The sequence below is a fragment of the Atractosteus spatula genome, chromosome 25, assembly GCF_055471065.1.
Source record: "Atractosteus spatula isolate fAtrSpa1 chromosome 25, fAtrSpa1.hap1, whole genome shotgun sequence".
Taxonomy (NCBI): domain Eukaryota; kingdom Metazoa; phylum Chordata; class Actinopteri; order Semionotiformes; family Lepisosteidae; genus Atractosteus; species Atractosteus spatula.
In genome coordinates this window covers 2,830,522-2,848,415 of record NC_142730.1, presented here as the reverse complement: position 1 = coordinate 2,848,415, position 17,894 = coordinate 2,830,522, and the positions used below count along the sequence as shown (strand labels likewise).

The following is a 17,894-nucleotide window of genomic DNA, read 5'->3' as shown; positions in this document are numbered from 1 at the left end:
TTTTTTGAAGTCGACAACAATGTATGCCTTTGTCTTGCACACCGATCGCATGGGTACTATAGAGCAAGAATTTCCTTTTCTGATCCTTTACTGACACTAGTCTCTCTCTTTCTCACTGTCTGATGTACCTGACGATGTGTAGCGTTTTGAAAACCACGCACCTTTGTCTAAGATTTTAGCATTTTCTTGCTTTTTTTTAAGCTTTCATTTTGTATTTAATGGCGAGGTAGGGCCGTTTGATCTGTGGCGGTTCCAGTTTTTCAGGAAACGTGCTAATACGCTGACAAGACGCGTTTAAAAATAAACAAACTCACTTGTAGAAGAGACGAGGTCGCCGATCCGGCGCACAGTGTGAGAGACCGCCTGAACATGTGGAGTTTTTTCAAATGTTCTTTTTTTTTTCTTTTGCTCTCTGGATACGAAACCGGATTTCAGAATGGCTCTCAGTCGGCAGAATCTTCATGGCAAATCCAAAAGGTAATCCAAAAAGAAAAAGAACACCCAAATATTAAAGAAGACATTCAAAAGCCTGCACTGTTCTTGTAAAATCCCTGAAATAGTGCATCTCAAACAGGGGTCCGCCTCTCGCTTAAGAGATGATTACCACAACAGGCAGAACAACATTAACGAGCTACTTGTTTTTGAAAAACTGCGAACCGACTAAAAAGGTCGGAAATTTACAGTAGGTCTTCTGTGGTAATAAGGAATCTTCAGGCATTGTGTTATTAGCTATATTAAGCTATATCAAGATGTCTCCGCTCGGTGAAAAAGCTACCAAAATGACTGCAGTTAGAGCAAAACACAGCAAGCTTCACACACAATGCAAATTGTCACGAGTAGGAAGAAGTGAATCATTCTCGTTTAGTTCTGACTTACAGTGGACGATTCCACTGTCTTATGATGTAGCAGCCGCTTTGTATGTGCTGTTATGTCTTTAATTGCTGTTTAGTGCCATAACCAAGCTAGCATGGAAAGTTTAACGGGAAATTTTAATTTAAGCACACCCCCTCACGGTTGTATTTGTATGTCTTTCTTCCTAGCCTGACCTATTAAATAAATACTGTACATCTGCAGCGTTAGACACTCATTCCAAGCTCTGATTAAAAACCTTATGAAACTGAATGAACACCAGAGATTTAAAGAAACGGGAGTTTGCTCAGATCAAGAGTCATATCAATCATTTTGTATTAGAAAGTAATACTGTACTTGTTAATTGAAACTGCATGCAACATCTCTGCCTGAATTATATATATATATAGCTTAGCTTATTCATGTGCAAATGTCCACCTTTTGATTTGGGCGTTAAAAATATGTTGATATGCTATTTATAATTCCACTTTAGTGCTGTTAAATATGTATTCATATTCTGCCATTGTCTACACCATAATTTAGTAATAAATGCAAACCAGAATGTAGACTGGAACATATTTTTTATTATTTGAAAGAGGAAGCGATCGAACGATATGAACAGGTTATTCCAGACTCACATAACCCTGTGTGTCCAAGTTCATTATTATTTATTTATTGTTTACAGATGGCACTTTTGTTGTTAGTAATATCAGCAGCCTGATTTTACTACAGCAAGTAGTAATAGGCCTTATCAATGACGATAATTTCATTTCGGTTTAAAAAATGTTGTTTTATAAAGAACGGAAAACAAAACCATCAGATTGACAAATTCTGAAACTAGACATTTGAAAACGTAATAGCCTGGGATATTGTTTAGGTCTGGGTGTCATTTGAAATGCAGCAGTTTACTGCATTAATTTACATGCCAAAGACGATGACGAAAACAACACCTATTATCTTTATCACCATCATCTTGCCTTACTTTTATTAAACTGTAAAGGATTCAATACATTTATCGTGAATTTCGACGACTCCACGAGACCAGCACTTAATAAAATTAATTAACCATACAGTACCTGATCATTGTTGAGGAATGGACAGAAATTTCAAATAAAAACCGTCCTACACATATATGCTAAATTCAGGGGAAAAAAATTAAAAACGCGATTAAGCTAATGTTAAGAAATCGTTGTTTTATAACAAAGAGGTTTTTCTTGTAAGCAAAACACTCTATTATTTTAATTTTCCTTAAACTAGGAGTGGGCTGACCCTCAACAATTTGCGCAGCTAAAAGAGATTTTCACATGTTCCTCATGTTACTCTCTCAATGTGTTTCATTGTATTAATTTTGTGTAACGGCCCTGTTTTTTTTTTATTTCGCAACAGTATTTTTTAAACAAAATCAATCTGTTTAAACCCGATACAATTAAGGACAAAAAAAAAACTTCCCAAAGCGTATAACGTCCATCTGTAATATATATTAAACACTACAGAGGTGGTGAAAGTAGATTGGCCCTACTAGAATATTCAAAATACTTAGGCTGTATTTTTTTTTTATTCACAACTGAGGACATTTGTCGTTTACTGTATTTTTTACTGTGACAATTTTTTAGTTGTAGCCTGTTTGTGCTTTTTTATCAAAATAAAATCTCCATCCTATTGTATATAGCAGCTGTGTTTTAAAACATAGTTTGAATTCTGGCTGATCTTAAAAATGTGTTGTTTTCTGACGAAACTGATTGAAAGCAGCTTTAGTGACTTGAGAATGTGTGTCACAAGAAAAGGAATTTGAAGTGCTTCAACAACATGGCTACTTTAGGAACTGGAATCCACAGTCATTTGCTACTTTGCATTTCCTGTGCTGAGAACTGTAGCAGAGGATATGAAAGATGTATTGTATGATATCTAATATACTGTGAACATATGGATCACTACTTTATCTAGTACTTGTGAAGCTGGGAAAGCAAGGTATACATTTTGTACTGGAAATGCATTCGTGTCTCAGACACTTGAAGGCCTACATGCATGGAGTATACACAAAGTAATGACATATTACACCCTGCCTAAAATATAATCAATAATCAAGGTGACTTACTTAGTGCTGCCCATGCATCAAGTATCATTATTATGTCAGAACCTTTTCCCCCCATATTTATTGTCAGTGCTTTTCGTGCTATTGCACTAAAACAACCATGAATATAAACATGAGAAATTGACTGAGGGAGTAGTGATGTAGGTCATACAGTTTTCATTCAGGCCTGTACACCATTCACTTGCCTGTGGTGTAGCATATGGTATATCATGTGGGTAGCTGTGTCAGCATGCGATGGCTGCAAAGGAACAAGTAACAGGTTTATTCCATGCTGAAAAGAGAGGAGAGTAAACACAACGTTTCGGCCGTGGAGCCTTCTTCAGGTATTCCATGCCTTTTCGGCCTGGAATAAACCTATTACTTGTTCCTTTGCATATAGTAAATGCCAGACACTTTGTACCAATAGTCTTGCACACATTATATGAAATCAGATTACCATAACCATTATAATATTATACCCCAATACCAAAAGAAAAAAAAATCAAAACTTCATTTCAGTACTAAACACATTCACTTTCCAACTTCACACAGTGCTCAAGAATTTTCACTTACAGAAACTGAGAACCATGAAGAAACCAGTAGTAATAGTCATACTACAAGTGAAATAATACCAACATTTATCTGTACTACCTCCAAACTCTAATTTAATCTTTGAAATGTACTGATAACACATACAAACTCACCCTTTTCCTGGCTGCTGGCTGTCTTTATGTCGTCTGCACTGAAATGTATGTGATGTAAGGTTTAATAAAAGATCAATTCTTGTTTTCTGTGGGTTTGTTATGGTGCCACAGAGCCAGATTACGACACAAATAATCATTTCATGGTATTAATCCCCGTAACTGATGACAAAAAAGGGTGTGGGAAACATATTAGTAAGCTATGTTTAAAAAGCACCTTCCACAGTGAATAACAATTGAAAACTGAATTTGTAGTCTTTCAAATTTATGGTTAGTGACTTTCACAGTGTTTCTTTTGAGTATAGTTCCTTTTCTCTAGTTTTACGTCACCACCTGCATGATGACCTCTCTGAGATATTTATCAGAACAAAATTAACTCCTGTTGATCTGAGCTTTTGAATGCTCGCCTTGAAAATGTGCTCTTGGAGACATCTGTAATTAAAGATGCAAGAGTATAATTAAAGTAGGGACTGCTTTCGGAATGATTCACTATTGCAACATGCCCATCTCCATTTAACCCCTGTGTGTGCGCATGCTGGCTGCTCTTATAGAAAATGAAATTGAATACATTATAGAAAACTACACTTTAAACTTAACAGTTGAGCTAAGGAAAGGATATGAATTGGCTGAGGGAAAGCAGAATCATGTGGTAGCAACAGGCATACCACTCTAGAAAGTAACAGAATCAGACTGGGAGAATAATGTAGCCACTAAATAATGCTTCATGTCAAGCCTTTTGTAATCCCATCAGGCAGTTAGACTTTACAGGGAGATCATATGATTATTTACCTACACCTTTAATTTAATAGACTAAGCAGGTAAAAATCTGGAAACATCTTGTGGGTTACTGTGAGGGTACTGTTTATATCCTGAGTGATCCAGGTTCCTTCTGTACTTTTACTAAAGCTTTGAAGTGTAACGTATAACCTTCCCTCCTCTCATTTCCTGTGTAGTCTGACGTTGACTGTAAAATAAAATGAAGAATCCTTTGCTGCATGATTAACTAATAGGACATTAATGATTAACTGATAGGACGATAGGACACATTATTAAATTACAGAGTAGTAAACAGAAAACATAAAAGAATGGTTCCACAGCTGAAACTGTTTTTTTTTTCACTTTCCAGCAAGGAATTAACTTCTCCCTAAATTACTAATTGTATAATAGAAAATATTCAAAACAACATGTATTTTAAAACACAGCAAATCCAGTGCTAAATTAGTCATAATTTAGATTTGCATTTATTAAATACTTATGACACAAATACATAATGACACAAAATTTGAAACACTTCACTGTGATAAAGAACACCTTTTATTTTTCAGAAGCAAACAACTTAGGTAAGTACAACACAATCAGGTGTTCAAAGAATATTGTAGTAAACACAATAACATAACATATTTTCTAGTAGTGTGTTGTTTGGGCCTATAGTGACGATAAGGACATATAATTGTGCTTTCTGTTCTACACATTTTTCTTTATTTTTGACTAAGAAATCTAGCCATCAGCATTGTGACCACTAGGCACTATAGACGTAAAATGCTCAGATTGGCGCGTATAGCGAATGCAAAGGTGAGTTTAATTATAGCACAGCTGACAGAACTTCGCGAAGTGGTAAAAGTCGGTTATCAATCTCGTTTGTTAGCAAAGCCATTACACAAGTTAATATAAACTCCCTGCACGCGTTTCTAATTTACTAAATGAATAACAACATGCGGCGATTGATGCACTAAGACTAAGGAAACCGAACGACTATTCGTTTTGTGCGGTAAGCGAAGAAATAAAAAAAATGTAATATTAATAATTCCTTACACTTATGTAGCGCTTTTCTGGACACTCCACTCAAAGTGCTTTGCAGGTAATGGGGACTCCTCTCCACCACCACCACCAGTGTGTAGCCCCACCGGGATAACGCAGAACCTTCGCTTTTAGGAGTAATTTGTTGTTGTTCTCGATTGTCTGATTATCCCCAAGTTCTGTTCGGATCTTCTTTTGAAACGCTTAATGGGATCAATCTGAGCTTGAGGACGGCAAAACAAAGTCCGCTAAGACTTCAAACGAACTCCTGAGACAGAAGGGATCAAGTCCATCAATTTGGTCTGTTTACTGGGTTATAAGAGTGTTTGAAAACTATAAATTTTGTAGACTTAAGTTAGGAGGTAGCAAATATGTCATTTGAATGTCTATATTAATAAAGAAGCTGTCGTTTTTTCCTGAAGGCTAAAAAAAAGTTCATAAAGAATTATTTACGGGGAAATTAATTAGTCCTTAAATAATTCTTTACAAGCTAATTAATACATGCACAGCACCTACCGAATACACCAAATGCGAATTAATACATATTAGATAAAATTAATTTTATTCCTTTTCAGGAATGGTTGGTAATATTTTTTTTTCTAGGCCTTCAGAAAATACAGGCCTCAATTTATAATAAATCTCTGGAGTTTGAGCTGAAAGTCCAGCTCTTCTTAATTCCCCTGAAGGTTATACAAACAGATAAGACACACAAAACATTTATAATGACATTCTGAATTGTACTGTATGTTAGAAATAGCTTAAGGAATTTCATTGAGATAGCACAAGTACAACAAAAGCTAAGTGTGTGTACATATAATTAATAGGAAAAAACAGGAATCAGACCGTAAGTGCTAAAGCGTATAAGTAAGTGTTTTAAGTTTGACTTAAGAGAGCTAGGAGTGTTGTTGCATCCTAGAGTTTTGGAAGAAGAATTTAAAAATCCAGCTTGTCTACCCTTTCGCTTTGCGAGAAGATTTTTTCCAGGATAGTTTTGAAGCCAGCTCCACCCTCTAATACTTTAAAACGGCAGTAGGTTGTAAGGGTGATCTTTGATTTAATTAAGACTAAAACCCACAGGAATAGGCGATAAAAATCACCTTTCGTGCTTCAGCTGGTGCAGCTTGTAACTAAAGAACTCCATGTATCTACCTTTGTTGAAAATGCGCACTCTTACCCGTATGAGAGATGCAATCCAAATTGTGTATTTGCACAATGAACAACAACGCGTACGTCGGCGCCGTAGCGGAACAGTTTGTACAAAAAGGAGTAAAAGAGTTACAGACTGGCAATGCTGCAAAAGGCAAACATTAAGAAATTTTGGAATCGGAATACAAGCATTTTATGCTTATAAAAACAGCCTCTGTCTGGAACTCGATTTAAAAATAGACACTCACCGGAAGCTGATACTAGAAAAAAAGTTTATCATGGAATTTTAGTTCAGGCCGCTGAACTGAAGATATTGCAACATGTTCAGGTAATTTCCTAAACCACCGTCTAGTTGAGACTGGATCTGTTGTGACAATGCCGAAGCGAAGAATACGTTTTTTTTTTCCTGCAACTGTCTGGGAAAATCAAGTACAAAAGAGCGACCATGAGAAATGTTGAAAAACAAAGTTTTTTATTTTCAGTTTCAATAGTATCAACAACTAGGAAAGAGAACAATAACAGCAGAATAAAACACATAAGATATGTAAAACAAACTATAGCGTTGAGTGTACACAATCGACTAAATTCACTTGGAAAAGCGAAGTAACGGTTCTAAGGAAAACGATACAACACTATGAAGCAGAAGATATACATTTAATAGGCAGAAGCTCGTAATTATTTTTTAGATTTGCTTATACATAACAAAGCACGAGCAGACGGGGTTAGAGGCAGCAGCTGTATCACCCTGCAGCTCTCAACTGGCTGCCCACTGAAGTTCAGCAGGGTTGAGGCTGGTCAGTTTGAGACCTCCTGGGAAGCTGTAGTTGCTGTTGGAAGTGGTGTTAGTGGGACCAGTGGGACCTGCAGTCTGTGTGGGTCCTAATGCCCCAGTATAATGGCGGGGACACTCTACTGTAGTGGGCACCATCTTTGGGATGAGATGTTAAACCAAGGTCCTGACTCTCAGCGGTCATTAATGATCGCCAGGCATTTCTCGAGAAGAGTAGGGAGTTATCCCGGTGTCCGGGCATAAGGAAGGGTACACCCTGGATGGGGGACCAGTCCATGGCAGGGCAGAAGCCAATTCACTTCCCAGGATGTTTCTGGACCAGAGCACCAGGAGAAAACCTACAGTACATGCTCCATAGCAGCCCTGGAATTACAAACAGTGCACCCACACAGTGAGGTAGCCATGCCACCACACTGCCTCGTGACATTGTAAAAAGCACTTTACAGACTCCCGGGCCTGAGCTCCCAGTGAGCAAGCCGAAGGCGACAGTGGCCAGGAAAAACTCCCTCACATTACAGTAGGAAGAAACCTTGCGAGGAACCAAGGTTCAAAAGGAGGAGCTTATCCTCCTCTTACTGGCACCGGGTTAATTAAAATGTACAGACATGAAAGTTGTCTATTTTACACGGTGTGAAAAGCAGACTGGTATTTATTTTACAGTCCTTACTAATATTAGAATTCAGTATAATTAATCATTTAACCAATTCAGGAACAGCATGGTGGAGGCCAGGCCTAGCTAGGCAAACCTGGAGCTACAGCTCATTCCAAAGATTGGCTTCCTGTTGTCTGAGTTACAGCATCCACTGCTGAAGAATCAGTCAGATTTCAGTTTAACATCTGATTCATCGCTTGCCTGCAGGAAGGAAGAATGGCATGAGTATTCATGATGTAAGGGAGTACGCGATAAATCAGATGAGCCATAAAGTTGGGTATGTGTTTCATAGTCAAGCTGTTTTTTTGTAATGCTATGCAAGTTTTAATTTACATTTCCATGCTAAAGTGCATTTTTCATTTTTCCTAGCCTTAGTCATGGATCTACACACTGCATTATTTTGAAACTAATTATAACAACAGAATGCAAGGGAACCCAATCAAATATTTTTCAGGCTTAGCAGATACAGTGACAAAAATATCTGCATGAACCTGATCTCATGGAAGTTCAGGCAAATGCGCACAAGCACTGAGAAAATTAACGTACTCAAGCTTTATGACTGAATGTCCGAGAGCACTTATTGTATAGCGAGCTAATAGAAGATTAACAAATCCTTTCAGTTCTTCTTATCCTTTCAACTATAAAAGAGCTGTGTGTATCTGTCAAGTGTAGTGTTAAGTTTTCTTTCAAGTCAAAATGTAATTTTATCTTAAATTTCTGCATACTAGGCTTTTGGAAACATGTTTTGTTTAAATTAATGTGAATAGGTGAAGACAGAAGATTAATTACCCATCCTGTGTGGCTTCCTCTTGTGAGGCACTATTGTGTGAATAACACAACACTGTGTTGCATCCATCTGACATTTTCTTCCTAGAAAGATCAAAAGAGAATGAGGTTAAGCACCCCAAAACACACTGCACAATTCTGTTCACCACCATCCACACTGGCTTGGCATGATTGTACTGTATTGTCCTGCATGTTAGCCATAATTTTCTAACTAATCAGTTTTCAACTTCCATTCTGGAATTACTGTACGATATGTTTTCTGTCACCGGGGAAGTTCTTTATTGCTTTCTGTCAACAGGAAATTCAATTTCTGTCTTCCAAACCACAATGTGGACTTACAGTACAGCTCTCTCACATGAAATAGACTACAGCTGACTGAGAAAATCCATATACCTTACCTGTTCTGAGTCAAAATAAAAAAAACTTGTTTCTCTGAACCGTCCTCTGAAATCACCTGTGATTTCTCCAGGTTAGACACTAGAGGGCAGTATCGAACGATTTATTCTAGCCTTAATTGTGTATTCACGTTCCTCACACTTCAGGTGATGCTGGATTTCTTGATTTGTTTCAGACTTGATGGGACATTCTCCACATTCCCCACACCCTGATCACGAATCTGAATCGACAGACCAGGATGGATGCTTGAGCTCGCTAATGGAAAACTTCGCTTTTCTGAATCCTATGTGTAAGTCCAGTCTTCTCATATGCCTCGGTATACTACATAATATACTGTAAATTCTTGGTCTGGCTTCTGAAATAGCAGAATCCCATACAACATCAACACAATCAGAAAACAGATTCAGTCACACTTACTTCTTACAGCCGTGTCTTAAAATCAGCCCCACAATCAAGAATCCAAGAAGGGCAAAAGCCACTGTAATGAAGACAGGTGTAGCTGCCCCTAGATGAGAACAAAAAGCAACAAGATTTCTAATTAATATATCTACTATCAATGAGAACGTTGTTAAAGCCAATACCATACTTTCTTCCAAGAAATGCATGCATATGAACCTGGGAATAATTAACTCCTTACGTTTCTTATGTTCTTAAGCAGTAAAAGCACAAATGTACCTTAGATTTACAGAATAAATCTCTCAAAAGTCCCCAAGTGAGAGTTATGAAAGAGATGACACATGAAGCTGTTATTTCACTAGGAACAGTTCTTATGAATGGGCTGCTCACAGCCAAATCAATATAACTCGCATCACACTTGTGAGTCATTGAGAGAATAAAAGTTTGCATGAGACAAAGTCAGCAATAGTGCGAAGGAAACCACATCGGTTACAATCTTTTGTTAAAGCAGTTAATTGTGGAACTTACAGTCAGTCTTAAGGGGAGATGGAGTAGAGGTAGGTGGCGCTGTGTGGAAAAGAAGAAAAACCAGTAATGGGATCTCACTTGATCTGCTGTTCATTGGCAATCAGAGTTTGCAGGCCACTCTAACAACCCCCCAACATAACCGCTGAGGTCTGTGTAGACTGTTTAATTATCTACAAAAGGAGTATTTTTTTTTAAACTGTGCCAAATTGAATTGTGATCTGCACTTTCAGCTCTGTAGACAGTACAGCTATGGAGCCACATATTAGGCAAGACACTATTTTCCAATATGGGTAAAATACAGGAAGATCTAGACTTGGCAGTACAAGATCTACAAACCAGGTTTTTTCTTAATTCAGGAAGATTTATCAGGCTAAACTGGAATTGCTGCACACTATTCCAGTAATTCTGAGTGGAATAGAGTGGAATAAAATATTTATTTTTCTCTCATCTCTGCTGCTTTAAACCACAAGAGAGTATCTCCTGTCTATAAATGGAACAGGTGAGGAAGCTGAAAAAAAAACACTTACTGGGTGTGGGATGCTTGTCATTGGAACAATCTAAAATGAAACAAACAAAAAAATTCTGAACACCAGCCACTACAGTATAACTCATTTTAAACTTCTCAGCTTCCTGCCTTTCTAAATAATAACAGCAACATCCTTATGCACCACAACAGATGCTGTTGGCAACACCAGCTCCTCCTAATGAAGTCAGACAACATGATTCTAAAAGTCTTTTTAAAACAAAATAAAACTCTGGACAAATGTTCAACCATCTGTGTGCCATGTAGTAGAGGGGCAGTTAGCACAGCTGGATCCGATTCTGACTTGTGGTGCCTGTCTATGAGAAGTTTGCTTGTCTCCCCACAGACTAGGGCTAGATTATATTACCCGTGTGCAATAGAATCTTAATTCAATTCAATTCAATGTATTTTTATATAACGCCTTTCACAACAAGGTTGCCCCAAGGCACTTAACAATGCAAGTGACCACGCATGTTGTGAACACAGAACAGAAGACCAGAAGACAACGGAGGAGAGGAACCAAAAAAGGAGAAAAAAAACCTCTAGGGGTCCAAGGTCAGCTGGCTGTCCAACCCCTTTGGGCATGCTAACATTATACAATTAAAAAAAGGAATAAATGAATAAGGGTATTAATCCATCCATCATGTCTTCTGTATGTCAGTGCAACATGCAGGTCTCTGTAGACCAGCACAATCCTCCTAAACGATAAGAGGTTAACTATATAACCGTTTTTTTGTGTCTTTTCAAAGAAAATAATTTAGTTGCCTATATCATAAGGTTCTCACAAGATTGTGCTTATTGAACTGGACCTTGAATTAAGACGTAATTAAAAGTTTATTACATTCAAATAAATTAAACAATAGTGTGGTGTATGATGATAATAACCATATACAGTATGCACTTGAGAGTACAATTGCTGAAAGCTAATTTGTTAGTTGAGTATATTTGCCAAGTTAATTATGCAAAATATTCTTCTTTAACAAAGTACAGTTCTCATACTTCTGTATTTAACTAGCTACAACTTTCACCTTTTTGCACAGATTTCACTACATTCAACTTACTTTTCAAGGACAGAGAGAGATGCATGGTTACAGGAGCTCCTTCTTCAGTCTCATACTCCAGGATGTATTTGATTGCAGTGGACTTTGATGCGATCCTGGTCAGGTAGAGAGTTTTGCCATCCTCGGACAAGCATGGTTCAAATTTTTCTAACACCTCTGGGCGACACGTATTGGGCTGATGTTGATTGTAGTAAAAGTAGATGTTGTTGGAAGTGCTGTTAATAAGCGCAACATGTCCTTTCAAATGACCAGTGAGGTTGAAATGTAGTTTCACAACATCTCCGGGGCAAGCCAGTACACCTGAGAAGAAAGACAGACATTGATATTCACCTAAGGGTTATGCAATTTCTCCATCCTATTTTCATCAGGACATCACTGTTAATTCAGTTACATAAAGAAACCTCTGAATACATTTCAACCAGCCATTAATATACACTGTATCACAAATCCGCAAATGCTCAGTCTGCCTCTAAATGCTGAAAGCCTTTGCAATATTCCTCCACTGATTTCTCTCTCTGGCTGTGCTCTTCCATCTTGGCCCTGAAAAACCTACTGATCTCACCTGGATTCCTTCTTCATTGGTCTCTTGTGTCCCAGCAAATGATCTGTTCTTGCTGTGTTTCCAGCCCAATGCTATTTTCCTGATGTTTTTCAATGTCCCAGGCTGAGCAGGCAAATGCATGGTTCCCACTTAGCCCATTTACCCCAGCCTATTTACTGCTTCTTCACACTCTCCCCTGTGCTCAGTTTTGGGGTCTTTTCTGGCTAGAGCTACTTCCATTTTCGATATGACTTACTACTTGGTTTTTGGCTTCCTAACCCCGGTTTGTTATCGGACTACGTCTCCTGGTTTTGGTACTTAGGTTATCGTTCTGGTTTAGACTCTCGGCTTCCTCACGGCTGACGGCTATGCTTCTGGTTTTGTACTTTTACCTGTGGCTTTCGGACCTCGTATGTTATATCAACGACGCCTCTGGAGATCACCCTGGTTTTCTGCATAGCGTCCTCTCTGCTATTCCGTAACAATCACTATCTCTGGCAGTTAACTATTTCCAAAGTTTATAAAAACTTCAGGTTCAGAATAATCGACATTATTAGTAAAGTATCATGATGCACAATAAATGGCTGAGTGGCAACTTACTTGGTTGGTACATATAACCAACTATAAATAACAAAAACTCCAGACAGACTCACCACAGCCAGCGGTTCTCAGCAATGATAAGAGAAATATGCATGTGATAAGACAACCTGAAACACAGAAAAAGTGTCTGATTAATAGTTTTAAAGACTACATAATTTCTCATTTCAGAACGTTTTGCAGGAATGGAGAGTCGCCAATCTGCAAAACTGTTATCACAGTTAATTCACATATATTTTATATAAATATATTCAGGTATCCCAATTTGATCATTAATAAGATCTATATTTCATACTAACTTGAAATTATAGTGGAATTGTAATGGATTACTCTGTAACTAAATGAGTTGCCCTAAAATTAACTGTGGAGTAAATATCAACATTCTGTGTGGCTGTTTGCATCAAACTCAGCAAGATGCACAAAGCCCAGCAACCAGCTAACATTGTTTGTGTATATGTCTCAGCAAGTGTCTAGTGGCTTCCCTCCAAGATCACAATTAACATCACCCTATCTCCTTAGCTGTATTCTCATATGAGCCTATTGCTGACATAATTCCCCCGGATGCCTGCCTGCAAACCTATTCTCACCAAGTATTCCCAGCATTTCCAAAGTATCTCATTCTTAGCTGCTGTTGTCCCCGCTGAACTTTCACTTCAGCGTTGACAACACTGTGTGAGGGAAATTCTGACTGCATTTACACCAAACGGTTGGATGGAACTCAGATTCCACAGTGGTTTGTCAGTTGCATTTGCATTCTGCCAGAACCCTCGCTGTGATTATGGTGGTGGTATGGTTGCTCACATGAACCGTGTTTTGGGAAAGAAAACCGTCTTCGGAAACTCATGCCGTCGATGACAGATGACAGGATTTTTAACATCAAGTTGTACGTACGGGCTTTTCCTGTCCGTGGCCTCCCTGGTCGTTTCAGGACCTTGCCTCTTGATTTTGAGGCACTTTCTTTCCAGCAGGTCTTCACGATCTTCAGAGAGATCGGCAGCAGGACAGAGACCAAGTATTGAGCCATTTTTTCCCCGAGTTGCGAAGCGTTTTCTGAGCGACCCCTCTTCCCTTTCTTCCTTCTCGCCTTCTCCGATTTTTCTTTCCCGCCGGATTTCTTTCCGGGACGATCAGGCTTGGCTTCCTTTGCAGCTTTCACCCTCGCTTCCACATCTCCTCCTGAGAGGCAACGCTTGGCCAGATCAGGATTTGGGAGCGGCTTCGGCTTATCGGGATCTGGAAATCTCTGATCATACTCTTCCTCTGCGCTTTCCTGCTTATCCGTGTCTGAAGCTAGGAGCTTCTGCTCCGGCCCTTGGGATTTCATAGTATCCTGCGATCCAGTGCGAACAGATCCCAAAGTCCCAAATGAACTGTTGGGACTCTTAGAGTCCTTCACTGCAGTGTCCTCCAGACCCGAGTCCTGAAATACTTGCATTCTTTCAGGAACAGTGTCTTGATCTGTCATTCCGGTGGTGTTCAAATCATTAACAATGAAGAAATCAGGGATGGCAGAGGACCTCTTTAAAATGCTGTCATGTTCCATGCCCAGATCTTGAGTCGGCATCTTCAACACCTCCAAGTTTCCAGCTCCTGTGCCCCCGGCCCCTGCTGGCATCTCAGCCCTGACTCCCATTTCCATCACTCCTCCATCTTCTCGAAAGGGCTCACAGGAAGAAGTGGCACCCGACGTTTGTTCATCATCACTTCCCCTGTAAAACAAAGGTCATTCTTTAGCTGTTTCAGAAGCCCAACTCTTCATTTCTAAGAAGGAGCAATAGAAACAGAGTAATGTGGCTTTTGACAACGAACCTAAAACAAATTTTATGTATGGGTGATGTATCTGAACATTTGTGACACGCGCAGTTGGTTTCCTGTGCTATAGGCACCAAACATTTAAAATCTCTCTAATCTCTTTCCTGCATGTGCAGAGAAACTCCCCCTCCAGTATATTTGATATCACTTCTCCATTTGAGCTTTCTGTGCTGCTTTCTGAGAGAGGTGCTTCATATCCTGTGGTCAGGAGGAAAACTTGTGCAAAGTAGAATGTTAGGCTGTTAAAATAACCAACTCCAACAAAAAGCACGACATTTAATCAATTTGGAAAAGTACTGCTTTACACTGTAACTTTTTTTAAAAAAAGCTTTCTGAGCTACTGCGATTATTACTAGGACTACCGTCTTGCAGCTGATTTGGACGAGAGGCGCGTCCCTTCCCCGTCAGCCGAGAGGTGGCCGCAGGGGGCGCAGTTTCCCTAAGGATGCCTCGCCCTAACTTTCTGCAGCGCTGCCTTGGGCCTCTGCCAGGGGGGGGATCTCGCTCGCGGTCAGCTAGTGTCCTGACGCGGGTTTGAACCTGTAACACTGTTTTTCCCCCCCACAGTAATCCTGAGGCCCCCGCGTTCCTTCTTTTATTAAACGTTTCCGACAACAATTCCTTTCCAAACCCATCCCGTGTGTTCCTCCACCTGCGTTTGCGCGTCTTTTACTACCCATTAAAAAAAAAAAACGAGCAGAAAAACATATTTTAATAAGATGCAGTTTTGTTTTAGCTATTCGGGGTCATCACAACGTCATTACGAAAACGAAAGGATGCAAACCGGCAATATGCGGGTTTTGAAAATAAGAGTTCACATTTTAAAAATCCCCCCTCATACAAAACTCTAACTCAGTTTTGACTGTCAAAACGTAATTTTATTTGGAGATCAAAAGATGGAGCGTGACGTTTTGAAATCCATCGTTCAAATGTATAGTTTTAAAAACCAGTTTTAAAAGTTCCGAAAAAGCAGCACTAGTTATATTCCATTGCTCACTTCCTGGCATTAACCTTTGAAGGCCATTTGAGATGCTAGTTGTATCCGAACGAGCAGACGTGTTAACGGAGACAGAGCTTGGAAGGTGTAGTTAATGCAATTGCTATCATGACAGCGTGCGCAGTATTTAAAATTACTTCTGTGATTGTTCGATTTTGACAAAATACACCCCGGTTTTTAAATATTTTTCCATTTTGGAAAGAACCACAAAAAAACTCATGTTCTGCGTGTGCTATCAGGCTAAGCGGTTGCGGTTTTCTGTAAACTGTTGCGGTTTTCTGTAAAAAAAATACTAGGCTATGGTGCTAGTATTACATGGATATCTGTGTCATGTTCTTCAGAGTGAGAATAATCAGCTGCAATATGGTCATGCCAGGAAACGTTAGGCATATGTACTTCATAATATATCAAAGTTAGCAGGTTCAGCTATCCAACACTGATAATGCATTTGGGTGAACAGCTGCTGTATCTATGCCTGCTTTGTTAATTAAACTTAGGAACTAGATAATATTTACATACCCTGCAATGTATAAATATAGTGGATTATGTCACTAACATATGTACTACAGCAGAACAGAGTATTACGTTAATAAGAATTCCTAAGAAATTCTAGGACTGTTACCCAACCAGTCCCTTACGTGCAATAGGTGCAGATTCTAAAAACCAGTGTTTAGCATTGCCTTTACAATCTCACACTCGGGGTGGACACATCGGCTTGCAGAAATGACGCATGTGAACCTACATCTCCAAATGTGTTTGAGAGAACACAGGGTACTCAGAGGCTCCGTTCAGCAATAACGCCTCCAGGACACTGTTAGGGGTTTTCCAAGAGAAACAATGAGGAGGGTGTGTGTGTTGTGGGGGGGGGGGTGGGTGTTTCCTCAAATCTTGCCAGTCACAAACCTGTTTTTTTTTCCTTTTTCTCTCAGCCCTGATTTCTCAGATGAGCTGTTTACGAGATTCGAACATCCATGACGCCTTCTTATCATCAGAGAAACTCTATTCGGGGCTGAGTGAAGTAAGAAAAGGTATGTTCCACTCCTACTCTTTTCGAGAAACGCCCTGGGATTTTTAATGACCACAGAGAGCCAGGACCTCGGTTTTACATCTCATCTGAAGGACGGCGCCTGTTCCCGTCACTATACTGGGGCATTAGAACCCACCCAGACCGCAGGGTGAGCGCTCCCTCTGGCCCCACTAACACCTCTACCAGCAGCAACCTTAGTTTTCCCAGGAGGTCTCCCATCCAGGTACTGACCAGGCTCACACCTGCTGAGCTCCAGTGGGCGACCGAGCTGTGAGTTGCAGGGTAATATGGCTGCTGGCTTAAGTGTAATAGTTATTATGATTAGTAGTAGTATTTTCATATCACCTTTAAAAATAACCTCTAAAAGTGCTTTACAGTAAGAGAAAATATTTAGCAAGGAGAAGAGGATGCAAAATTAGCACGATTAACAACAAGAGTTTAGAATGCAGAAAACGATGAAAGGGGGCAAATAGGACCGATTAAGTAAAACTAGCCTTCCTGATGCGACGTGTATTTACACAACAAATATTCACGCAACATTTGTTGTGTTACACTTACCAGTTGTGGCATTATAAATAAATTAGGGCATGGAAAAATAAGAATATTAATCCATTCCCGTTGCACTACAGAATGGTCTCTGCTATCTGTGTTGGCACGGAATTAAAAGCTCACCTTTTGGGGCTCGATTTATTCGTTTTTTCTAAATCGGAGTGTTCCTGGGTATCTGAAAAAGATAAATGTTTGACAATTAATTGAAATGATATTAGTTACGCGAAATGCATGAGATCATATGCAGACAATGAAATGCAGTACCAGCCTGTGTTTCGGGGGTTATCGACAGAACGTACTGTAAAGCTCTGTAAAAGGACGCATTCAAGACATTGTTTAAAAGCTTCCACCATAACAGTTTCTATACGCATTTCGAAAGAGGAAGTTGAGTCTTTGACAACAGACAGAAATAAGCACGTAAACGTATCGCACTGAAATAAGGACGACGATGGCAATAATTCCCAATGAAACCGCTTTAAAGTGACGGAAAGGAAGCGCGAGGGGTGGACATCTAAAAGCCAAGTGCGGAACAAAAAAAACAAAATTTACGTTTTAAAAGCATGTGCACACATACTAGATGCTCAAGTGTGAGGTACTATTTTTTTTAAACTTATGATTATACTGTATTATTAGACTTCCCTCTCCACCAGCGCAGTATATTGAAACATGCACGGA

At 39.3% G+C, this 17,894-nt stretch overlaps 1 protein-coding gene across 1 annotated transcript; it reads right to left on the bottom strand.

Annotated features, from left to right (window-relative positions):
• Window positions 1-7,018: 7,018 nt before the first annotated feature.
• Window positions 7,019-17,389, bottom strand: LOC148815061 (uncharacterized). Its single transcript, XM_088905856.1, has 9 exons — window positions 17,343-17,389; window positions 13,726-14,543; window positions 12,891-12,944; window positions 11,697-11,996; window positions 10,640-10,669; window positions 10,113-10,151; window positions 9,606-9,693; window positions 8,796-8,876; window positions 7,019-8,207 (listed from the first exon to the last, which is right to left on the bottom strand). The coding sequence occupies exons 2-9, from the start codon at window positions 14,471-14,473 to the stop codon at window positions 8,180-8,182; spliced, it is 1,368 nt and encodes a 455-aa protein (XP_088761982.1). The 5' UTR covers window positions 14,474-14,543; window positions 17,343-17,389; the 3' UTR covers window positions 7,019-8,179.
• Window positions 17,390-17,894: the final 505 nt, after the last annotated feature.

What these genes read in the sequence shown, in the direction of transcription:
- LOC148815061 (XM_088905856.1), bottom strand. Translation starts at nt 14,473, where the DNA reads ATGGAAATGGGAGTCAGGGCTGAGATGCCAGCAGGGGCCGGGGGCACA. An exon ending in GCCACGGACAGGAAAAGCCC is followed by an intron (nt 12,945 to 13,725) that starts GTACGTACAACT and finishes TCTGTGTTTCAG; the next exon opens with GTTGTCTTATCACATGCATA. An exon ending in TTAAGACACGGCTGTAAGAA is followed by an intron (nt 8,877 to 9,605) that starts GTAAGTGTGACT and finishes TGATCTTTCTAG; the next exon opens with GAAGAAAATGTCAGATGGAT.